Source organism: Ranitomeya imitator, chromosome 2, assembly GCF_032444005.1.
Source record: "Ranitomeya imitator isolate aRanImi1 chromosome 2, aRanImi1.pri, whole genome shotgun sequence".
In the NCBI taxonomy this organism is placed as follows: Eukaryota; Metazoa; Chordata; class Amphibia; order Anura; family Dendrobatidae; genus Ranitomeya; species Ranitomeya imitator.
This window is the reverse complement of record NC_091283.1, coordinates 364,761,276-364,787,939: the sequence shown is the minus strand read 5'-3', so window position 1 is coordinate 364,787,939 and position 26,664 is coordinate 364,761,276. Positions and strand designations below refer to the sequence as shown.

Sequence of the window (26,664 nt, the reverse complement as noted above, 5' to 3'; positions counted from 1 at the left end):
TGCTTCATTTAATTGAAATCCACACAAAACATTTCAGTCCATCCCACGCTTTTGTCAAATGTGTGGGATGAGATGAAACGTTTTGTGTGGATCTCTATTAAATGAAGCAATAACCAACATGTGAGTGCAAGAGTTTTCATCCGTTTGCTGCTATTTTCCCACATCTACCGCGATTAGACGGAGTGCCGACTATTTGTACTAGTATTGTGGTAACCCTCTTTTTTTTCCATTTACAAATGTCAGACAAAAGTTAGGTTTTGATTTCTAGGGACAGAGTAGAATTTTTTGCTGATATTTTGATGTATGTAACAGTTTTTTTGGCTTATTATTCCAGTGTCTAGGAAGCAGAACAAACAAAGAGGGTCGAACACCATTCTCTATTGATTCCTGCTTGGACTGTTAGCTTTTTAACTGCTTTTGTCTGTTTTATGAACTGCTTTTGTAATTGAATTTTGATACATAACTTGCAATTTCTTTGGATATTTTTTAGAAATGTTATGAAAATACATTTTAAATTATATTTTATTAAAAGTAATCTTTTTTCTTGGCAGATGACTGTACCAGAAGATCAGAGGGACAACTGACATATTCAGTTTGTAAATCAGAAGACCTTGATATCACACAAAATATAACTGAAGTGTATGCCATTATTCCAGATATACCGTCATCACTTCATAGCAGAGATCTATCATTTGATCTTTTTAAACAGGTCACATCTTCTGATTCATTTCAGACTATTAAAGAAAATGAAGCTTCCAGACAAAGGATGAAAAATCAAACTTTTCTTACAGCAAAGAAGCCATTTTCAAGTGTAGAGTTTAAAAAAAGTTTTTCCCTTAAAATGTCTTTTGTTGCACATCAAAAAATTGACACGAAACTATTTTCTTCAGAGTGTGGCAAAATATGTAACCATAAATCAGGGCTTGTTGTACATGAACGTGTTTACGCAAAAGAGAAGCTATATTCATGTACAGAATGTGGGAAATGTTTTACAAAGAAATCGCAACTTGTCGTACATCATAGAATTCACACAGGAGAGAAGCCATACACATGTTCAGAATGTGGGAAATGTATTGCAGATAAATCACATTTTCTTAGACACCAAAGAAGTCACACAGGGAAGACACCATATTTATGTTCAGTATGTGGGAAATATTTGGTAGACAAATTCAATTTTGCTATACATCAGAAAAGTCACACAGGGGAAAAGCCATATTCATGTTCACAATGTGGGAAATGTTTTGCAAGTAAATCATATCTTGTTAGGCACCAAAAAATACATACAGGGGATAAGCCTTTTCCATGTTCAGAATGTGGAAAATGTTTTGTAGGTAAATCAGATCTTGTTAGGCACCAAAAAATGCATACAGGGGAGAAACCTTTTTCCTGCTCAGAATGTGGGAAATGTTTTGCACATAAAACACATCTTCTTGATCATCAGAGAACGCACACAGGGGAGAAGCCATTTTCATGTTCAGACTGTGGGAAATGTTTTACACAGAAGTCAGATCTTGCAACTCATCTGAGAATTCACACAGGGGAGAAGCCCTTTTCCTGCTCAGATTGTGGGAAATGTTTTTCATGTAAAACGCATCTTATTGAACATGGAAGAACTCACACAGGGGAAAAGCCATATTCATGTTTACATTGTGGGAAATGTTTTGCAAGGAAAACACAGCTTATTTCACATCGGAGAACCCATACAGGGGAGAAGCCTTTTTCATGTTCAGAATGTGGAAAATGTTTTTCAGATCAATCAAATTGTATTAGACACCAGAAAACTCACACAGAGGAGAAGCCATTTTCATGTTCAGAATGTGGGAAATGTTTTACACGAAAGTCAGATGTTGTAACTCATCAGATAATTCACACAGCGGAGAAGCCTTTTTCATGTTCAGAATGGAAAATGTTTTACCCACAAATTCCATCTTCTTGAACATCACAAATCTCACATGGAGAGAAGCCATTGTCATCTATAGAAAATAAACGTTTTACTTGAAATTCATATTTTGTTGAACACCAAAAAATCTCACATGGGGAGAAATCATATATTTTGACAAACTGTACAAGAATTACATAACAAATAGTCAAAGTAAATATATAATTAAAAAAAGAAAGGAAAGCATTTAAAAACTTACCATAGAATTAAAAATATATACTTAATACTATAATTACTAATAGACATCCGTTATGCAAAAAGCAAATAGCAATATTTCATATGCACTCCATTTCTGAATGTCTTTATCTAATCTACATTACAATAATAAATATGTTCATGTTGCAAATTACTATTTACATATAGGATCCATTCCTATTTTGTTCAAACAACTGATATGATCCATTTGGAGGCCGTCGAAACATAAAAGGGCCCAGATTCTGAGGAACACTTAGGGAGGAAGGACAGAGAATAGCAAGCTTAGTGAGTTGGGTGATGAATCAGTACAAATAAATGTGTTTTTAGGGCATGATTAAAACCGGATACTAGGAATTAACTGGATTGTCTGGGGTAGTCCATTCCAGAGAACTGGTGCAGCATGAGAGAAGTCCTGGAGACTGGTGTGGGAGTTCATATTAAAGGGCATGTTAGTCAAAGGTTAATAACAGCACGGATAGCAGAAGTAGAGAGGTAAATTGAGATGAGTGAGGAGAAGTAGGGCGGTTCAGAACTTATACTTTGTGTAGGATGGGAAACCAGTGCAATGACTGGTACAGAGTGGAAAATTAGAAAAAAACTTGGCACTCAGATGGTAACTTATCGTGAAGAAAGTTATTTATTGTGCATCCATAAGGCAAGTGGTTGAACGTTTTTGGTCCTTCATCAGAACAAATTACTGGTATAGTAGAGAATACGAATATCCTTCTGTTTGATGATACCACTGCGCGCTGACACACATAGAACCCACTGTGGCATCCAGGCATCTTGAAATCCCTGTTGGATCATCAAGCGGCAGGAAATTCGTATTCTTTACTATACCAGTAATTTGTTCTGATGAAGATCCGGATGTGGACCGAAAACGTTCAACCACTTGCCTTATGGATGCACAATAAATAACTTTCTTCACGCTACGTTACTATATGATTGCCAAGTTTTTTTTCTAATTTTTGGCTGGATACCATACTTGAGCACCTCCAATCTTTTACTGTATGAGTGCCGTGTTTCACTACCTCAACTTGGCACAGAGTGGTCACATCAGTGTAGTGGTTGGACAGAAATTTGATCCTGGCTGCTTCATTCAGGATTAGTGATAAGCGAATATAGTCATTGCTTGGGTTTTCCAGAGCATGCTCTGGTGACATCTGAGTATTTGTTAGTGTTCGGAGATTAAGTTTTCATCGCGGCAGCTGAATGATCTACAGCTATTAGCCAGGCTAAGTACATGTGGGGGTTGCCTGGTTGCCCCACATGTAATCAAGCTGGCTAATAGCTGTAAATCATTCAGCTGCTGCGATGAAAACTTAATCTCCGAACACTAACAAATACTTGGAAGTCACCCGAGCGTGCTCGAGAAAACCCGAGCAACGAGTACCGTATATACTCGAGTATTTTCAGCCCATTTTTTTTGGGCTGAAAGTCCCTCTCTCGGCTTATACTCATCATACCCAAGGGTCGGCGGGGGAGCAGGGGCTGTCTAATTATACTCACCTGCTCCTGGCGCGGTCCCTGCAGGTCCCTGGCTCCCCGGCTCCCCAGCTTCTTCCTGTACAGAGCGGTCACATGGTACCTCTCATTACAGTAATGAATATGCTGCTCCACCTCCCATAGAAGTGGAGCCTCATATTCATTACTGTAATGAGCGGTAACCGCTCAGTACAGGGAGAAGCAGCAGCGCCGGGGAAGCAGGGACTGCACAGCGCCAGGAGCAGGTGAGTATAACGGGGAGGGGGAGCGCTGCGCTATATTCACCTGCTCCTTGTTCCGGGTGCCACTCCGTCTTCAGCGTCTTCTGCAGTGACGCTCAGGTCAGAGGGCGCGGTGACTTGGTTAGTGCGCGCCCTCTGCTTGAACGTCAGTGCAGAAGACGCCGAAGATGGAGCGGCGCCGAAGTCAGGTGAATATTGAAAGTGCCGGGACCTGAGTGATGGAAAGGTGAGTATGATTTTTTTTTATTGCAGCAACAGCAAATGGGGTGTCTGTATGGGCATCTTATGGGGCCATAACGTTTGTGCAGCACTACATGGGGCAAGTGTCTGTATGGGGCATCTTATGGGGCCATAACGTTTGTGCAGCACTACATGGGGCAAGTGTCTGTATGGAGCATCTATGGGGCATAACATTTGTGCAGCATTATATGGGGCAAGTGTCTGTATGGAGCAACTTATGGGGCCATAATTAACGTTTGTGGAGCATTACGGTATATGGGGCAAGTGTCTGTATGGAGCATCTTATGGGGCTATAATCAAGGTTTGTGCAGCACTATATGGGGCAAATATCTTTATGGAGCATCTTATGGGGCCATAATTAACGTTTGTGGAGCATTACGGTATATGGGGCAAGTGTCTGTATGGAGCATCTTATGAGGCCATAATCAAGGTTTGTGCAGCATTATTTGGGGCAAATATTTTTATGGAGCATCTTATGGGGCCATAATCAACATTTGTGCAGCATTATATTGGGCAAATGTATCTATGGAGCATCTTATGGGGCCATCATAAACTTTATGGAGCATTTTACGGGGCTCCTGATTCAAAATGGATATTCAAAAACACAACCCACTGATATCTCAATTAATTTTACTTTTATTGGTATCTATTTTTACTTTTGACATTTACCGGTAGCTGCTGCATTTCCCACCCTAGGCTTATATTCGAGTCATTAAGTTTTCCCAGTTTTTTGTGGCAAAATTAGGAGGGTCGGCTTATACTCGGGTTGGCTTATACTCAAGTATATATGGTATATTCGCTCATCACTCTTCAGGATACATTGGATAGGGGAGAGTCACAGTAGTTCAAATGAGAATAAATGAGAGCAATGGTAACACTTTTTGCAGAGTCATAGGTAAGAAAGGATCGAATTATAGAGGTTTTTGACATGAACGAGATAGTAGTCACATAAAGGGGATGAAGGAAAGATCTGAGTCAAATATAATCCCAAGACAATGAGCTTACTTCTTGAGAGTTATGGGGAACCACCCACAGAAATGGTAATATCAGGTTCAGATAGGTTAGATGAGGAAGGAGATAAGGAAAGCAGTTTTTAACATTGTTTTAGATACAGGGAAGACATGATGTTAGCGACAGTGGATAGACAATCTCTGGTATTTTGTAGTAATGCAGGGAAGATGTTATGTACTGAAAATCAAATCTGTTGATTATTTGTTCATTGGGGTAGTGTATAGAAAAATAGGGAGAAGACCTAGAACTGAACTTACAGCTCTGAGGGAAGGAAGAGCTGGCAAATAATTAATTGACTGAGTGGTCAGAGATGTAGGAGGAGGACCAATAATCTCATTTATCAATTTTTTCACTTTAAAATATAACCATAACATATGATAGGGGTCTCTCAACTTAATCTAATACTTAGAACACTCTGGGTTTCCTTTAATATCCATCATTGACAATACATGTGTTGTTAAATAAATTGTATTTGTAATAAAAATTACAAAATTCTAAAATCAAGATTTTTAGAAAGCTGTGAAATCTCTGTATTCTAGACAATTGTTTTATATTCTTTTATATTTATGTAATGAGAATTGTGGAGATGGCAGGATTCTAGCTGATCATAGATGTAGCTTCAACATATGTCTCTGACTTTTACCGTCTTTGTTTCAAAGCAAAGATCTGATCTGATATCCCATAAAGGCAACAGGTTTCTGCTAATAACCAAGAAAAATTATCTTTCACAATTGGTGCAGAATCCAACCAGAGGAGCAGCACTTTTAGACCTAATACTATCTAATAGACCTGACAGAATAACAAATCTGCAGGTGGTTGGGCATCTAGGAAATAGCGACCACAATATTGTACAGTTTCACCTGTCTTTCACTAGGGGGACTTGTCAGGGAGTCACAAAAACACTGAACTTTAGGAAGGCAAAGTTTGACCAGCTTAGAGATGCCCTTAATCTGGTAGACTGGGACAATATCCTCAGAAATAAGAATACAGATAATAAATGGGAAATGTTTAAGAACATCCTAAATAGGCAGTGTAAGCGGTTTATACCTTGTGGGAATAAAAGGACTAGAAATAGGAAAAACCCAATGTGGCTAAACAAAGAAGTAAGACAGGCAATTAACAGTAAAAAGAAAGCATTTGCACTACTAAAGCAGGATGGCACCATTGAAGCTCTAAAAAACTATAGGGAGAAAAATACTTTATCTAAAAAACTAATTAAAGCTGCCAAAAAGGAAACAGAGAAGCACATTGCTAAGGAGAGTAAAACTAATCCCAAACTGTTCTTCAACTATATCAATAGTAAAAGAATAAAAACTGAAAATGTAGGCCCCTTAAAAAATAGTGAGGAAAGAATGGTTGTAGATGACGAGGAAAAAGCTAACATATTAAACACCTTCTTCTCCACGGTATTCACGGTGGAAAATGAAATGCTAGGTGAAATCCCAAGAAACAATGAAAACCCTATATTAAGGGTCACCAATCTAACCCAAGAAGAGGTGCGAAACCGGCTAAATAAGATTAAAATAGATAAATCTCCGGGTCCGGATGGCATACACCCACGAGTACTAAGAGAACTAAGTAATGTAATAGATAAACCATTATTTCTTATTTTTAGTGACTCTATAGCGACAGGGTCTGTTCCGCAGGACTGGCGCATAGCAAATGTGGTGCCAATATTCAAAAAGGGCTCTAAAAGTGAACCTGGAAATTATAGGCCAGTAAGTCTAACCTCTATTGTTGGTAAAATATTTCAAGGGTTTCTGAGGGATGTTATTCTGGATTATCTCAATGAGAATAACTGTTTAACTCCATATCAGCATGGGTTTATGAGAAATCGCTCCTGTCAAACCAATCTAATCAGTTTTTATGAAGAGGTAAGCTATAGACTGGACCACGGTGAGTCATTGGACGTGGTATATCTCGATTTTTCCAAAGCGTTTGATACCGTGCCGCACAAGAGGTTGGTACACAAAATGAGAATGCTTGGTCTGGGGGAAAATGTGTGTAAATGGGTTAGTAACTGGCTTAGTGATAGAAAGCAGAGGGTGGTTATAAATGGTATAGTCTCTAACTGGGTCGCTGTGACCAGTGGGGTACCGCAGGGGTCAGTATTGGGACCTGTTCTCTTCAACATATTCATTAATGATCTGGTAGAAGGTTTACACAGTAAAATATCGATATTTGCAGATGATACAAAACTATGTAAAGCAGTTAATACAAGAGAAGATAGTATTCTGCTACAGATGGATCTGGATAAGTTGGAAACTTGGGCTGAAAGGTGGCAGATGAGGTTTAACAATGATAAATGTAAGGTTATACACATGGGAAGAAGGAATCAATGTCACCATTACACACTGAACGGGAAACCACTGGGTAAATCTGACAGGGAGAAGGACTTGGGGATCCTAGTTAATGATAAACTTACCTGGAGCAGCCAGTGCCAGGCAGCAGCTGCCAAGGCAAACAGGATCATGGGGTGCATTAAAAGAGGTCTGGATACACATGATGAGAGCATTATACTGCCTCTGTACAAATCCCTAGTTAGACCGCACATGAAAGTACTGTGTCCAGTTTTGGGCACCGGTGCTCAGGAAGGATATAATGGAACTAGAGAGAGTACAAAGGAGGGCAACAAAATTAATAAAGGGGATGGGAGAACTACAATACCCAGATAGATTAGCGAAATTAGGATTATTTAGTCTAGAAAAAAGACGACTGAGGGGCGATCTAATAACCATGTATAAGTATATAAGGGGACAATACAAATATCTCGCTGAGGATCTGTTTATACCAAGGAAGGTGACGGGCACAAGGGGGCATTCTTTGCGTCTGGAGGAGAGAAGGTTTTTCCACCAACATAGAAGAGGATTCTTTACTGTTAGGGCAGTGAGAATCTGGAATTGCTTGCCTGAGGAGGTGGTGATGGCGAACTCAGTCGAGGGGTTCAAGAGAGGCCTGGATGTCTTCCTGGAGCAGAACAATATTGTATCATACAATTATTAGGTTCTGTAGAAGGACGTAGATCTGGGTATTTATTATGATGGAATATAGGCTGAACTGGATGGACAAATGTCTTTTTTCGGCCTTACTATGTTACTATGTTACTATGTTACTATGATATTAACACTACAGAGGCCTATGTGTAGGGTTGTGAAGGATATTGGAGATATAATTTCATGCCAATTGTTTGTATCCTATGTGGCATGGGATTATAAGACTCTCTTCAGTGTGCAGCTACCTCAGCAGGGGGTCAAGCTTCAAAGGCTATGAATGACAGATCTCACACCTTGAGCCAGCTCAGAGCAGAGCAAAAGGCTTGCTTGTCATGTGAATCCAAACCATGTGGTTTAACTGCTTTGTTGAGTCAACTAGGATTTCACAAAGAAAATATGGACTTGCCATATGTCTTTGCCAGACACCGGTTATATTTCTGTTATCCCAAGAACATGGTGAACGCCCGGCTGGGTCTTGACCCGTTCTTGCACTCAAGGGTATGGAGATACATAGAACAGGCAGTAGAAACCAGATATGGTCTTAACGCATAGCAGAAGCCCGAATAGATCTGATGGTGCAAGAACTATGCCCTAGGAATGTTCAGAAAGAAATTATGATCTTTGATAGGTTTTGGAATTTGCAGCTGCAGAGGCAAGGGGAGGGGACTTGAGTTAAGCACAGAGGGCAGGAGGGGAGTGACCGAAAGGGGATAAATGCTATGTATGGCATGTACGGCCATGTGGTCTCTCTCTCTCTGTGATGCATGTGGTTCACTTCGGAAGTGCAGGCCGTGTCAAGTAATGTTGTGAAAAGAGACCACTGACAGCCCATGTTGTTATGGCTGGCAATCAGGCAACACAGCGTGCAGTAATCAGCGCACATACAGAGATCTGGCAATAACCAAAAACAATAGGACGAGCTCTGAGACGTGGAATCTCTGTAGACTGCAGTACCTGATCTATCCTCACACAACTATAAGCAGCAGTGGATTGCGCCTATCACTACCTATGCAACTCGGCACTGCCTGAGGAGCTGACTAGCCTGAAGATAGAAATACAAGCCTGACTTACCTCAGAGAAATACCCCAAAGGAATAGGCAGCCCCCCACATATAATGACTGTTAGCAAGATGAAAAGACAAACGTAGGAATGAAATAGATTCAGAAAAGTGAGGCCCAATATTCTAGACAGAGCGAGGATAGCAAAGAGAACTATGCAGTCTACAAAAAACCCTAAAACGAAAACCACGCAAAGGGGCAAAAAGACCCACCGTGCCGAACTAACAGCACGGCGGTGCACCCCTTTGCTTCTCAGAGCTTCCAGCAAAAGTTAATAGCAAGCTGGACAGAAAAAACAGAAAACAAACTAGAAGCACTTATCTAGCAGAGCAGCAGGCACAAGGAAAGATGCAGTAGCTCAGATCCAACACTGGAACATTGACAAGGAGCAAGGAAGACAGACTCAGGTGGAGCTAAATAGCAAGGCAGCCAACGAGCTCCCCAAAACACCTGAGGGAGGAAGCCCAGAGACTGCAATACCACTTGTGACCACAGAAGTGAACTCAGCCACAGAATTCACAACAGTACCCCCCCCCTTGAGGAGGGGTCACCGAACCCTCACCAGAACCCCCAGGCCGACCAGGATGAGCCACATGAAAGGCACGAACAAGATCTGGGGCATGGACATCAGAGGCAAAAACCCAGGAATTATCCTCCTGAGCATAACCCTTCCATTTGACCAAATACTGGAGTTTCCGTCTAGAGACACGAGAATCCAAAATCTTCTCCACAATATACTCCAATTCCCCCTCCACCAAAACAGGGGCAGGAGGCTCCACAGATGGAACCATAGGTGCCACGTATCTCCTCAACAACGACCTATGGAATACATTATGTATGGAAAAGGAGTCTGGGAGGGTCAGACGAAAAGACACCGGATTGAGAATCTCAGAAATCCTATACGGACCAATAAAACGAGGTTTAAATTTAGGAGAGGAAACCTTCATAGGAATATGACAAGAAGATAACCAAACCAGATCCCCAACACGAAGTCGGGGTCCCACACGGCGTCTGCGATTAGCGAAAAGCTGAGCCTTCTCCTGGGACAAGGTCAAATTGTCCACTACCTGAGTCCAGATCTGCTGCAACCTGTCCACCACAGAATCCACACCAGGACAGTCCGAAGACTCAACCTGTCCTGAAGAGAAACGAGGATGGAACCCAGAATTGCAGAAAAATGGAGAGACCAAGGTAGCCGAGCTGGCCCGATTATTAAGGGCGAACTCAGCCAACGGCAAAAATGACACCCAATCATCCTGGTCAGCGGAAACAAAACATCTCAGATATGTTTCCAAGGTCTGATTGGTTCGTTCGGTCTGGCCATTAGTCTGAGGATGGAAGGCCGAGGAGAAAGATAGGTCAATGCCCATCCTACCACAAAAGGCTCGCCAGAACCTCGAGACAAACTGGGAACCTCTGTCAGAAACAATATTCTCAGGAATGCCATGTAAACGAACCACATGCTGGAAGAACAAAGGCACCAAATCAGAGGAGGAAGGCAATTTAACCAAGGGCACCAGATGGACCATTTTAGAAAAGCGATCACAGACCACCCAAATGACCGACATTTTTTGAGAAACGGGAAGGTCAGAAATGAAATCCATCGAAATATGTGTCCAAGGCCTCTTCGGGACCGGCAAGGGCAAAAGCAACCCACTGGCACGTGAACAGCAGGGCTTAGCCCTAGCACAAATTCCACAGGACTGCACAAAAGCACGCACATCCCGTGACAGAGATGGCCACCAGAAGGATCTAGCAACCAACTCCCTGGTACCAAAGATTCCTGGATGACCGGCCAGCACCGAACAATGAAGTTCAGAGATAACTTTACTAGTCCACCTATCAGGGACGAACAGTTTCTCGGCCGGACAACGATCAGGTTTATTAGCCTGAAATTTCTGCAACACTCTCCGCAAATCAGGGGAGATGGCAGACACAATGACTCCTTCCTTGAGGATACTCGCCGGCTCAGATAACCCCGGAGAGTCGGGCACCAAACTCCTAGACAGAGCATCCGCCTTCACATTTTTAGAGCCCGGAAGGTATGAAATCACAAAATCAAAACGAGCAAAAAATAACGACCAACGGGCCTGTCTAGGATTCAAGCGCTTGGCAGACTCAAGATAAGTAAGGTTCTTATGATTATGATTCTTATGATTCTTATGATCTTCTAAGCTAGAAGATCGTTGGGTACAGCCGGGACCAGCTGCTTCGAAAGCATCACCAAACCAGGGATTCAAGCTTCAGGAGGCTAATTTGCATATTCCAGGTGCCTTCTGGGAGAAGCGAAGTCTCCCTAAGCTAGAAGATCGTTGGGTACAGCCGGGACCAGCTGCTTCGAAAGCATCACCAAACCAGGGATTCAAGCTTCAGGAGGCTAATTTGCATATTCCAGGTGCCTTCTGGGAGAAGCGAAGTCTCCCTAAGCTAGAAGATCGTTGGGTACAGCCGGGACCAGCTGCTTCGAAAGCATCACCAAACCAGGGATTCAAGCTTCAGGAGGCTAATTTGCATATTCCAGGTGCCTTCTGGGAGAAGCGAAGTCTCCCTAAGCTAGAAGATCGTTGGGTACAGCCGGGACCAGCTGCTTCGAAAGCATCACCAAACCGCGCGCCGTAATTTTGCCTGTAGGACATTATTGCAAGAGAGCTTGGCTGAGTAGATTACACAAGAAGGAAAACACACAGCAAGTCAGCAGGATCTAGGAGCAACATGGCAGATGTGACAACCTACATGGTGAGCTGCAGCATGTGCTACATGTTCACAGATCGACCAGAAGAAGAATCCAATTTCACCTGTCAGAAGTGTAGACTAGTGGCCCTTTTAGAAGAAAAGGTGCGGGGTCTGGAAGAAAGAATAGCAACTTTGAAACTCATCAAAGAGAATGAAGACTTTCTAGACAGAACAGAAGCATCTCTACTGGTCACAGAAGGTGAAAAAAGTGTCAGAGAACCTCCAAAAGCAGATGAGTGGAAGCATGTGACCAAAAGAAGCAAGAAGACCATGGAGAAATCACCAACCACACAACTGAAGAACCGATATCAAATCTTTGTAGAGGATGAAGATGGCACACCTAAGGATGAAGCAATACCAGCAAGCAAAAAAGAAAAGGGCACACAGCAACAAGTGACAGCAAAAAGTACAGCCAAGAAGCAACGAAGAGTGGTGGTGGTGGGAGACTCACTACTGAGAGGCACCGAAGCAGCCATCTGCAGACCGGACATAACTGCAAGAGAAGTATGCTGCCTTCCAGGTGCGATGATCAAGGATGTGACCGATAGGATACCAAAGCTCTTCAGCTCCAAGGACGTCCACCCATTTCTTCTGATACATGTTGGCACCAATGACACGGCAAGGAAGGACCTACCGACAATCTGCAAGGACTTTGAAGAGTTGGGGAAGAAAGTAAAGGAACTGGATGCACAGGTAGTTTTTTCTTCTATCCTTCCAGTAGACGGGCATGGCACCAGGAGATGGAACAGGATCCTTGATGCAAACAACTGGCTAAGACGATGGTGCAGACAACAAGGATTCGGATTCCTGGACCACGGTGTGAATTACTGGTATGATGGACTCCTCGCCAGAGATGGACTACACCTCAACAAACCTGGGAAACACACATTCGCCAGAAGACTCGCTACACTCATCAGGAGGGCGTTAAACTAGAAGAAGAGGGGACGGGAAGAAAAACATTAGACTCGAACAAAGACGACCCAGGAAAACATACTCTGAAGGGAGGTAAGAACATTTCTAAAACAATCCACAGTGAGGAGATTGGAACAAAACAAAATCCTCTAAACTGCATGCTCGCAAACGCCAGAAGCCTGACAAACAAGATGGAAGAACTAGAAGCAGAAATATCTACAGGTAACTTTGACATAGTGGGAATAACCGAGACATGGTTAGATGAAAGCTATGACTGGGCAGTCAACTTACAGGGTTACAGTCTGTTTAGAAAGGATCGTAAAAATCGGAGAGGAGGAGGGGTTTGTCTCTATGTAAAGTCTTGTCTAAAGTCCACTTTAAGGGAGGATATTAGCGAAGGGAATGAGGATGTCGAGTCCATATGGGTTGAAATTCATGGAGGGAAAAATGGTAACAAAATTCTCATTGGGGTCTGTTACAAACCCCCAAATATAACAGAAAGCATGGAAAGTCTACTTCTAAAGCAGATAGATGAAGCTGCAACCCATAATGAGGTCCTGGTTATGGGGGACTTTAACTACCCGGATATTAACTGGGAAACAGAAACCTGTGAAACCCATAAAGGCAACAGGTTTCTGCTAATAACCAAGAAAAATTATCTTTCACAATTGGTGCAGAATCCAACCAGAGGAGCAGCACTTTTAGACCTAATACTATCTAATAGACATGACAGAATAACAAATCTGCAGGTGGTTGGGCATCTAGGAAATAGCGACCACAATATTGTACAGTTTCACCTGTCTTTCACTAGGGGGACTTGTCAGGGAGTCACAAAAACATTGAACTTTAGGAAGGCAAAGTTTGAACAGCTTAGAGATGCCCTTAATCTGGTAGACTGGGACAATATCCTCAGAAATAAGAATACAGATAATAAATGGGAAATGTTTAAGAACATCCTAAATAGGCAGTGTAAGCGGTTTATACCTTGTGGGAATAAAAGGACTAGAAATAGGAAAAACCCAATGTGGCTAAACAAAGAAGTAAGACAGGCAATTAACAGTAAAAAGAAAGCATTTTCACTACTAAAGCAGGATGGCACCATTGAAGCTCTAAAAAACTATAGGGAGAAAAATACTTTATCTAAAAAACTAATTAAAGCTGCCAAAAAGGAAACAGAGAAGCACATTGCTAAGGAGAGTAAAACTAATCCCAAACTGTTCTTCAACTATATCAATAGTAAAAGAATAAAAACTGAAAATGTAGGCCCCTTAAAAAATAGTGAGGAAAGAATGGTTGTAGATGACGAGGAAAAAGCTAACATATTAAACACCTTCTTCTCCACGGTATTCACGGTGGAAAATGAAATGCTAGGTGAAATCCCAAGAAACAATGAAAACCCTATATTAAGGGTCACCAATCTAACCCAAGAAGAGGTGCGAAACCGGCTAAATAAGATTAAAATAGATAAATCTCCGGGTCCGGATGGCATACACCCACGAGTACTAAGAGAACTAAGTAATGTAATAGATAAACCATTATTTCTTATTTTTAGTGACTCTATAGCGACAGGGTCTGTTCCGCAGGATTGGCGCATAGCAAATGTGGTGCCAATATTCAAAAAGGGCTCTAAAAGTGAACCTGGAAATTATAGGCCAGTAAGTCTAACCTCTATTGTTGGTAAAATATTTGAAGGGTTTCTGAGGGATGTTATTCTGGATTATCTCAATGAGAATAACTGTTTAACTCCATATCAGCATGGGTTTATGAGAAATCGCTCCTGTCAAACCAATCTAATCAGTTTTTATGAAGAGGTAAGCTATAGGCTGGACCACGGTGAGTCATTGGACGTGGTATATCTCGATTTTTCCAAAGCGTTTGATACCGTGCCGCACAAGAGGTTGGTACACAAAATGAGAATGCTTGGTCTGGGGGAACATGTGTGTAAATGGGTTAGTAACTGGCTTAGTGATAGAAAGCAGAGGGTGGTTATAAATGGTATAGTCTCTAACTGGGTCGCTGTGACCAGTGGGGTACCGCAGGGGTCAGTATTGGGACCTGTTCTCTTCAACATATTCATTAATGATCTGGTAAAAGGTTTACACAGTAAAATATCGATATTTGCAGATGATACAAAACTATGTAAAGCAGTTAATACAAGAGAAGATAGTATTCTGCTACAGATGGATCTGGATAAGTTGGAAACTTGGGCTGAAAGGTGGCAGATGAGGTTTAACAATGATAAATGTAAGGTTATACACATGGGAAGAGGGAATCAATATCACCATTACACACTGAACGGGAAACCACTGGGTAAATCTGACAGGGAGAAGGACTTGGGGATCCTAGTTAATGATAAACTTACCTGGAGCAGCCAGTGCCAGGCAGCAGCTGCCAAGGCAAACAGGATCATGGGGTGCATTAAAAGAGGTCTGGATACACATGATGAGAGCATTATACTGCCTCTGTACAAATCCCTAGTTAGACCGCACATGGAGTACTGTGTCCAGTTTTGGGCACCGGTGCTCAGGAAGGATATAATGGAACTAGAGAGAGTACAAAGGAGGGCAACAAAATTAATAAAGGGGATGGGAGAACTACAATACCCAGATAGATTAGCGAAATTAGGATTATTTAGTCTAGAAAAAAGACGACTGAGGGGCGATCTAATAACCATGTATAAGTATATAAGGGGACAATACAAATATCTCGCTGAGGATCTGTTTATACCAAGGAAGGTGACGGGCACAAGGGGGCATTCTTTGCGTCTGGAGGAGAGAAGGTTTTTCCACCAACATAGAAGAGGATTCTTTACTGTTAGGGCAGTGAGAATCTGGAATTGCTTGCCTGAGGAGGTGGTGATGGCGAACTCAGTCGAGGGGTTCAAGAGAGGCCTGGATGTCTTCCTGGAGCAGAACAATATTGTATCATACAATTATTAGGTTCTGTAGAAGGACGTAGATCTGGGTATTTATTATGATGGAATATAGGCTGAACTGGATGGACAAATGTCTTTTTTCGGCCTTACTAACTATGTTACTATGTTACTATGTTACTATGATCAGTCAATACCACCACGCGATGCTTAGCACCCTCAAGCCAATGACGCCACTCCTCGAATGCCCACTTCATGGCCAGCAACTCTCGGTTGCCCACATCATAATTACGCTCAGCAGCAGAAAATTTCCTGGAAAAGAAAGCACATGGTTTGAACACTGAGCAACCAGAACCTCTCTGTGACAAAACCGCCCCTGCACCAATCTCAGAAGCATCAACCTCGACCTGGAACGGAAGAGAAACATCAGGTTGACACAACACAGGGGCACAGCAAAAACGACGCTTCAACTCCTGAAAAGCTTCCACGGCAGCAGAAGACCAATTAACCAAATCAGCACCCTTCTTGGTCAAATCGGTCAATGGTCTGGCAATGCTAGAAAAATTACAGATGAAGCGACGATAAAAATTAGCAAAGCCCAGGAATTTCTGCAGACTTCTTAGAGATGTCGGCTGAGTCCAATCCTGGATGGCCTGAACCTTAACCGGATCCATCTCGATAGTAGAAGGGGAAAAGATGAACCCCAAAAATGAAACTTTCTGCACACCGAAGAGACACTTTGATCCCGTCACGAACAAGGAATTAGCACGCAGTACCTGGAAAACCATTCTGACTTGCTTCACATGAGACTCCCAATCATCTGAGAAGATCAAAATGTCATCCAAGTAAACAATCAAGAATTTATCCAGATACTCACGGAAAATGTCATGCATAAAAGACTGAAAAACAGATGGAGCATTGGCAAGTCCGAACGGCATCACCAGATACTCAAAATGACCCTCGGGCGTATTAAATGCCGTTTTCCATTCATCTCCCTGCCTGATTCTCACTAGATTATACGCACCACGAAGATCAATCTTAGTAAACCAACTAGCCCCCTTAATCCGAGCAAACAAGTCAGAAATCAATGGCAAGGGATACTGAAACTTAACAGTGATCTTATTAAGAAGGCGGTAATCAATACACGGTCTTAGCGAACCATCCTTCTTGGCTACAAAAAAGAACCCTGCTCCCAATGGTGACGACGATGGGCGAATATGTCCCTTCTCCAGGGACTCCTTCACATAACTGCGCATAGCGGTGTGTTCAGGTACGGACAAATTAAATAAACGACCCTTAGGGAATTTACTACCAGGAATCAAATCGATAGCACAATCACAATTCCTATGCGGAGGTAGGGCATCAGACTTGGACTCTTCAAATACATCCTGAAAGTCAGACAAGAACTCTGGAATGTCAGAAGGAATGGATGACGAAATAGACAAAAATGGAACATCACCATGTACTCCCTGACAACCCCAGCTGGTTACCGACATAGAGTTCCAATCCAATACTGGATTATGGGTTTGTAGCCATGGCAACCCCAACACGACCACATCATGCAAATTATGCAGTACCAGAAAGCGAATAACTTCCTGATGTGCAGGAGCCATGCACATGGTCAGCTGGGCCCAGTACTGAGGCTTATTCTTGGCCAAAGGTGTAGCATCAATTCCTCTCAACGGAATAGGACACCGCAAAGGCTCCAAGAAAAATCCACAACGTTTAGCATAATCCAAATCCATCAGATTCAGGGCAGCGCCTGAATCCACAAACGCCATGACAGAATACGATGACAAAGAGCACATTAAGGTAATGGACAAAAGGAATTTGGACTGTACAGTACCAATAACGGCAGAGCTATCGAACCGCCTAGTGCGTTTAGGACAATTAGAAATAACATGAGTAGAATCACCACAATAGAAACACAGTCTGTTCAGACGTCTGTGTTCTTGCCGTTCTACTTTAGTCATAGTCCTGTCGCACTGCATAGGCTCAGGTTTACTCTCAGACAATACCGCCAGATGGTGCACAGATTTACGCTCGCGCAAGCGACGACCGATCTGAATGGCCAAGGACATAGACTCATTCAAACCAGCAGGCATAGGAAATCCCACCATTACATCCTTAAGAGCTTCAGAGAGACCCTTTCTGAACAAAGCCGCTAGAGCAGATTCATTCCACAGAGTGAGTACTGACCACTTCCTAAATTTCTGACAATATACTTCTACATCATCCTGACCCTGGCATAAAGCCAGCAGATCTTTCTCAGCCTGATCCACTGAATTAGGCTCATCGTAAAGCAATCCCAGCGCCTGGAAAAATGCATCAACATTACTCAATGCAGAATCTACTGGTGCAAGAGAAAACGCCCAGTCCTGTGGGTCGCCGCGCAAAAAAGAAATAATAATCAAAACCTGTTGAATAGGATTACCAGAAGAATGAGGTTTCAAGGCCAAAAATAGCTTACAATTATTTCTGAAGCTCAGGAACTTAGTTCTGTCACCAAAAAACAAATCAGGAATCGGAATTCTTGGTTCTAGCATCGATTTCTGATCAATAGTATCTTGAATCTTTTGTACATTTACAACGAGATTATCCATTGAGGAGCACAGAGCCTGAATATCCATGTCCACAGCTGTGTCCTGAAGCACTCTAATGTCTAGGGGAAAAAAAAGACTGAAGACAGAGCTAAGAAAAAAAAATGATGTCAGGATTTCTTTTTTCCCTCTATTGGGAATCATTGGTGTGGCTCCTTGTACTGTTATGGCTGGCAATCAGGCAACACAGCGTGCAGTAATCAGCGCACATACAGAGATCTGGCAATAACCAAAAACAATAGGACGAGCTCTGAGACGTGGAATCTCTGTAGACTGCAGTACCTGATCTATCCTCACACAACTATAAGCAGCAGTGGATTGCGCCTATCACTACCTATGCAACTCGGCACTGCCTGAGGAGCTGACTAGCCTGAAGATAGAAATACAAGCCTGACTTACCTCAGAGAAATACCCCAAAGGAATAGGCAGCCCCCCACATATAATGACTGTTAGCAAGATGAAAAGACAAACGTAGGAATGAAATAGATTCAGCAAAGTGAGGCCCAATATTCTAGACAGAGCGAGGATAGCAAAGAGAACTATGCAGTCTACAAAAAACCCTAAAACGAAAACCACGCAAAGGGGCAAAAAGACCCACCGTGCCGAACTAACAGCACGGCGGTGCACCCCTTTGCTTCTCAGAGCTTCCAGCAAAAGTTAATAGCAAGCTGGACAGAAAAAACAGAAAACAAACTAGAAGCACTTATCTAGCAGAGCAGCAGGCCCAAGGAAAGATGCAGTAGCTCAGATCCAACACTGGAACATTGACAAGGAGCAAGGAAGACAGACTCAGGTGGAGCTAAATAGCAAGGCAGCCAACGAGCTCACCAAAACACCTGAGGGAGGAAGCCCAGAGACTGCAATACCACTTGTGACCACAGAAGTGAACTCAGCCACATAATTCACAACACCATGTACCATGTGGCCCAGTGCACCCATGATCTAACATCACCCAGTAATTGATAAATATTTTGCTGATATCTTTTGTCCTACCACTACTTGTATTTGCTTGTTTGACCATTATATATATATAAATAATATAAAACAATGATGAATATAGTGTATTGTCTAGTGTGCCTTTAAGGTGATAAAATATATAGTTTAACCTTGGGCTGATCTTCTCATTCCACAAGTCCGTTTCTCAATTTATCTTCCCATGCTACCAGGGCTGGTTTCTGGCCCAATATAATCCCGTTAACTGACCGGGCATATATTTAACGAGGTACCGGTGGTAGTTGTACCGTGCTGGCAACGCTTTGTTTCACTGGTGCTAGTGAAATGGGCATCTCAGCTTGTAAGGGTTGTGTGCAAGTGTGGTGCCACACCAGCATTCCTCTCACTTCCTTTGCCTCCATGGACTTGTGTGGGGTGTATGTGTAAAACTGTGTGCCGAGGTGCAGGTTCATCACAGAGTGGCAGCAGAGGGATTCTGCGTGATATCTTTGGTGTCATCCTTCACAGGGGTGATTAGTGGTGTAAAGAGGAGATTCCTACATACACTGACGAGCAAAAGGGTAGCAATGTTTTGAACTTTTGACTTTCAGGTTCCATATCTCACCATCCACTATTGCTTCGAACATGAGACTGCCATCATTTTATAGACCATCATCTTGGCTAGCTCATACATTTGACTTGCAACTATTTTGCATATGATTAGTTATGCAGATTCTTTTAGTGTGACTGCATTGTTACTTTTTTTGCTCCTGGTGGTGAAAAAATATTTTCTTCCGGTATGCTACAATATTCAACCTGTTCTCACATTCCCTAATAGCTCAGTGTGTTTATTAATTAAAAATTCCTATGGTGGACTTTGCTTTTATGATCAAAACATCATTGCATGTGCAGTCAGTCAAGTGTGAATTTCTCCATGATTTACAATCATTTCCCATTAAATTAAATACAATCTCTGATTCTCAAAATTTAATTTCTTCTTAAAGTCAATTGATCAATTATTTTTAAAGGTAACTAATTCTGCCTTTACAGATTTCACTTGACAATAATCCATGAAAGGATATGTTCCCCCAAAACGAAAAGCCGGAGTGAAGATTGAATAGAACGTCTTAACTGCAAATAATGAAAGAAAACTCAATTTTCTAATCCTACTTGTTTAGCAGCCCTCCCACTTGATTTTATTTAGATGCCTCACAAAATGTTGTTAGAAAACAAAAAGGATGATAGTAATTAATACATAAAGGTCTGATATTTTTGCCTTCAAGAGCCTGAAAAATATGTTCTCTGTTAAGAATTCTACAAATGTCCATTATATGAAAACTTGTACTGGAGCCATCCATGGTTGAGTCTGAGGCTAGAAAATTAAAATCCCCCTAATGACAAAAATAAAGTTGATATTTTTTATCCTTGCACAAGGAATTGTGCAATAATAGCAATAGTTTTCAGTTTTTGTGAGAAAAGAACGGACTAACTTCAAAGAGGATTGCGATAAACTACACCAAAAACATTACACCTATGTCATGATGTATTTCTAAGCAGTGCGTGGTTAAGTCATAGTAACATAGTAACATAGTTATTAAGGCCGAAAAAAGACATTTGTCCATCCAGTTCAGCCTATATTCCATCATAATAAATCCCCAGATCTACGTCCTTCTACAGAACCTAATAATTGTATGATACAATATTGTTCTGCTCCAGGAAGACATCCAGGCCTCTCTTGAACCCCTCGACTGAGTTCGCCATCACCACCTCCTCAGGCAAGCAATTCCAGATTCTCACTGCCCTAACAGTAAAGAATCCTCTTCTATGTTGGTGGAAAAACCTTCTCTCCTCCAGATGCAAAGAGTGCCCCCTTGTGCCCGTCACCTTCCTTGGTATAAACAGATCCTCAGCGAGATATTTGTATTGTCCCCTTATATACTTATACATGGTTATTAGAACGCCCCTCAGTCGTCTTTTTTCTAGACTAAATAATCCTAATTTCGCTAATCTATCTGGGTATTGTAGTTCTCCCATCCCCTTTATTAATTTTGTTGCCCTCCTTTGTACTCTCTCTAGTTTCATTATATCCTTCCTGAGCACCGGTGCCCAAAACTGGACACAGTACTCCATGTGCGGTCTAACTAGGGATTTGTACAGAGGCAGTATAATGCTCTCATCATGTGTATCTAGACCTCTTTTAATGCACCCCATGATCCTGTTTGCCTTGGCAGCTGCTGCCTGGCACTGGCTGCTCCAGGTAAGTTTATCATTAACTAGGATCCCCAAGTCCTTCTCCCTGTCAGATTTACCCAGTGGTTTCCCATTCAGTGTGCAATGGTGATATTGATTCCTTCTTCCCATGTGTATAACCTTACATTTATCATTGTTAAACCTCATCTGCCACCTTTCAGCCCAAGTTTCCAACTTATCCAGATCCATCTGTAGCAGAATACTATCTTCTCTTGTATTAACTGCTTTACATAGTTTTGTATCATCTGCAAATATCGATATTTTACTGTGTAAACCTTCTACCAGATCATTAATGAATATGTTGAAGAGAACAGGTCCCAATACTGACCCCTGCGGTACCCCACTGGTCACAGCGACCCAGTTAGAGACTATACCATTTATAACCACCCTCTGCTTTCTATCACTTAGCCAGTTACTAACCCATTTACACACATTTTCCCCCAGACCAAGCATTCTCATTTTGTGTACCAACCTCTTGTGCGGCACGGTATCAAACGCTTTGGAAAAATCGAGATATACCACGTCCAATGACTCACCGTGGTCCAGTCTATAGCTTACCTCTTCATAAAAACTGATTAGATTGGTTTGACAGGAGCGATTTCTCATAAATCCATGCTGATATGGAGTTAAACAGTTATTCTCATTGAGATAATCCAGAATAACATCCCTCAGAAACCCTTCAAATATTTTACCAACAATAGAGGTTAGACTTACTGGCCTATAATTTCCAGGTTCACTTTTAGAGCCCTTTTTGAATATTGGCACCACATTTGCTATGCGCCAGTCCTGCGGAACAGACCCCGTCGCTATAGAGTCCCTAAAAATAAGAAATAATGGTTTATCTATTACATAACTTAGTTCTCTTAGTACTCATGGGTGTATGCCATCCGGACCCGGAGATTTATCTATTTTAATCTTATTTAGCCGGTTTCGCACCTCTTCTTGGGTTAGATTGGTGACCCTTAATATAGGGTTTTCATTGTTTCTTGGGATTTCACCTAGCATTTCATTTTCCACCGTGAATACCGTGGAGAAGAAGGTGTTTAATATGTTAGCTTTTTCCTCGTCATCTACAACCATTCTTTCCTCACTATTTTTTAAGGGGCCTACATTTTCAGTTTTTATTCTTTTACTATTGATATAGTTGAAGAACAGTTTGGGATTAGTTTTACTCTCCTTAGCAATGTGCTTCTCTGTTTCCTTTTTGGCAGCTTTAATTAGTTTTTTAGATAAAGTATTTTTCTCCCTATAGTTTTTTAGAGCTTCAATGGTGCCATCCTGCTTTAGTAGTGCAAATGCTTTCTTTTTACTGTTAATTGCCTGTCTTACTTCTTTGTTTAGCCACATTGGGTTTTTCCTATTTCTAGTCCTTTTATTCCCACAAGGTATAAACCGCTTACACTGCCTATTTAGGATGTTCTTAAACATTTCCCATTTATTATCTGTATTCTTATTTCTGAGGATATTGTCCCAGTCTACCAGATTAAGGGCATCTCTAAGCTGGTCAAACTTTGCCTTCCTAAAGTTCAGTGTTTTTGTGACTCCCTGACAAGTCCCCCTAGTGAAAGACAGGTGAAACTGTACAATATTGTGGTCGCTATTTCCTAGATGCCCAACCACCTGCAGATTTGTTATTCTGTCAGGTCTATTAGATAGTATTAGGTCTAAAAGTGCTGCTCCTCTGGTTAGATTCTGCACCAATTGTGAAAGATAATTTTTCTTGGTTATTAGCAGAAACCTGTTGCCTTTATGGGTTTCACAGGTTTCTGTTTCCCAGTTAATATCCGGGTAGTTAAAGTCCCCCATAACCAGGACCTCATTATGGGTTGCAGCTTCATCTATCTGCTTTACAAGTAGACTTTCCATGGTTTCTGTTATATTTGGGGGTTTGTAACAGACCCCAATGAGAAGTTTGTTACCATTTTTCCCTCCATGAATTTCGACCCATATGGACTCGACATCCTCATTTCCTTCGCTAATATCCTCCCTTAAAGTGGACTTTAGACAAGACTTTACATAGAGACAAACCCCTCCTCCTCTCCGATTTTTACGATCCTTTCTAAACAGACTGTAACCCTGTAAGTTAACTGCCCAGTCATAGCTTTCATCTAACCATGTCTCGGTTATTCCCACTATGTCAAAGTTACCTGTAGATATTTCTGCTTCTAGTTCTTCCATCTTGTTTGTCAGGCTTCTGGCGTTTGCGAGCATGCAGTTTAGAGGATTTTGTATCTACAGAAGCGTTGGCATTGCTTGTAACCCTGGCATCATGGCCTGACCCGAAGTCATTAATTTAATTGTTTTTGATCAGAAGGAATTCAAATTACTGCACAATTTCTCCTTAACCCCTTTCTGCTATTGAACAGAACAGTACATCCGATGGCAGATCCTCTGCTTTGATGCGGGCTCCGGCTGTGAGCCCGCATCAAAGCCAGGACATGTCAGCTGTTTTAAACAGCGGATATGTGCCGGCAATAGCGGCGGGTGGAATCGCGATCCACCCACCGCTATTAACTAGTTAAATGACGCTGTGAAACGCTGACAGCGGCATTTAACAAGCGCTTCCGGCCATCGGGCCGGAAATGTGCACACCGGTGACCACCTTCACGTGATCGGGGGTCATCGATGCTTTGGCATAACAACCAGAAATATTCTGAAAACCTCTATGGTTGTTGATGTCAGATTGCTGTGAGCGCCACCCTGTGGTCGGAGCTCAGGTCAATGCTGTAATTCTACATAGGAGCGATCTGAGCATAGCTCCTATATAGCACTGCCGATCAGGCTATGCCAGCTTCTAGCCTCCCATGGAGACTATTGAAGCATGGCAAAAGTAAAAAAAAAGTTTTAAAAAATATGAAAAAAATAAAGACAATCAAAAAGTTCAAATCACCCCCCTTTCGCCCCATTAAAATTAAAACAATTAAAAAAAAATCAAACCCACACGTTTGGTATCGCCGAGTTCAGAATTGCCCAATCTATCAATATATATAAAAAAAATAACCTGATCGCTAAACAGTGTAGCGAAAAAACAAAACAAAACGCCAGAATTACGTTTTTTTGATCACCATGACATTGAATTAAAATACAATTACAGGCGATCAAAAGAACATATCTGCACCAAAATGGTATCATTAAAAACGTCAGCTCGGCACGTAAAAAATAAGCCCCCACCCTATCAGAGATATAAAAAAAAATAGAGACGCTACGGGTCTTGGAAAATTGCACAATTTTTTTTAAATCAAATTTTGGAATTTTTTTTCACCACTTAGGCCGGGATCACACTAGCGAGTTTTACGGACGTATGAGAGGCGCAAAAACTACGCATTGCACACTGACCAATGATTCTCTATGGAGCAGCTCCTATCTGCCGTATATTTCTCTGACGTATTTTACGGGCGTAGAAAATCGCAGCATGCTGCTTTTGTCAGTGTATTGCGCAAAAAATCCGCCAATGAAAGTCAATGGGGCGAGAAAAATACGGATTACACACGGACCAAGTGTGACTTGCGAGAAATACGCAGCGGTGTTCTATAGAAAAGCCGGTAATTCAGTGCGGAGTACAGTAAAATCACACTGACAGGTTTTATTAGAATAGATAGAATAAATGTCTACACATAGTATATGGGTATATATATACAGTGGGGCAAAAAAGTATTTAGTCAGTCAGCAATAGTGCAAGTTCCACCACTTAAAAAGATGAGAGGCGTCTGTAATTTACATCATAGGTAGACCTCAACTATGGGAGACAAACTGAGAAAAAAAAATCCAGAAAATCACATTGTCTGTTTTTTTATCATTTTATTTGCATATTATGGTGGAAAATAAGTATTTGGTCAGAAACAAAATTTCATCTCAATACTTTGTAATATATCCTTTGTTGGCAATGACAGAGGTCAAACGTTTTCTGTAAGTCTTCACAAGGTTGCCACACACTGTTGTTGGTATGTTGGCCAATTCCTCCATGCAGATCTCCTCTAGAGCAGTGATGTTTTTGGCTTTTCGCTTGGCAACACGGACTTTCAACTCCCTCCAAAGGTTTTCTATAGGGTTGAGATCTGGAGACTGGCTAGGCCACTCCAGAACCTTGAAATGCTTCTTACGAAGCCACTCCTTCGTTGCTCTGGCGGTGTGCTTTGGATCATTGTCATGTTGAAAGACCCAGCCACGTTTCATCTTCAATGCCCTTGCTGATGGAAGGAGGTTTGCACTCAAAATCTCACGATACACGGCCCCATTCATTCTTTCATGTACCCGGATCAGTCGTCCTGGCCCCTTTGCAGAGACACAGCCCCAAAGCATGATGTTTCCACCACCATGCTTTACAGTAGGTATGGTGTTTGATGGATGCAACTCAGTATTCTTTTTCCTCCAAACACGACAAGTTGTGTTTCTACCAAACAGTTCCAGTTTGGTTTCATCAGACCATAGGACATTCTCCCAAAACTCCTCTGGATCATCCAAATGCTCTCTAGCAAACTTCAGACGGGCCCGGACATGTACTGGCTTAAGCAGTGGGACACATCTGGCACTGCAGGATCTGAGTCTATGGTGGCGTAGTGTGTTACTTATGGTAGGCCTTGTTACATTGGTCCCAGCTCTCTGCAGTTCATTCACTAGGTCCCCCCGCGTGGTTCTGGGATTTTTGCTCACCGTTCTTGTGATCATTCTGACCCCACGGGGTGGGATTTTGCGTGTAGCCCCAGATCGAGGGAGATTATCAGTGGTCTTTTATGTCTTCCATTTTCTAATTATTGCTCCCACTGTTGATTTCTTCACTCCAAGCTGGTTGGCTATTGCAGATTCAGTCTTCCCAGCCTGGTGCAGGGCTACAATTTTGTTTCTGGTGTCCTTTGACAGCTCTTTGGTCTTCACCATAGTGGAGTTTGGAGTCAAACTGTTTGAGGGTGTGCACAGGTGTCTTTTTATACTGATAACAAGTTTAAACAGGTGCCATTACTACAGGTAATGAGTGGAGGAAAGAGGAGACTCTTAAAGAAGAAGTTACAGGTCTGTGAGAGCCAGAAATCTTGATTGTTTGTTTCTGACCAAATACTTATTTTCCACCATAATATGCAAATAAAATGATAAAAAAACAGACAATGTGATTTTCTGGATTTTTTTTTCTCAGTTTGTCTCCCATAGTTGAGGTCTACCTATGATGTAAATTACAGACGCCTCTCATCTTTTTAAGTGGTGGAACT

General features: G+C 41.9%; 1 protein-coding gene across 1 annotated transcript in view; it reads left to right on the top strand.

Moving 5' to 3' along the window:
- The window catches only part of LOC138666585 (zinc finger protein Xfin-like), a 162,944-nt gene that overhangs the window by 93,623 nt on the left and 42,657 nt on the right, over positions 1-26,664 (top strand). Inside the window, exon 20 of the mRNA XM_069754786.1 lies at positions 552-1,933. Within this exon, the coding sequence (XP_069610887.1) occupies positions 552-1,933 (1,382 nt within the window). The remainder of the gene's footprint in view (positions 1-551; positions 1,934-26,664) is intronic.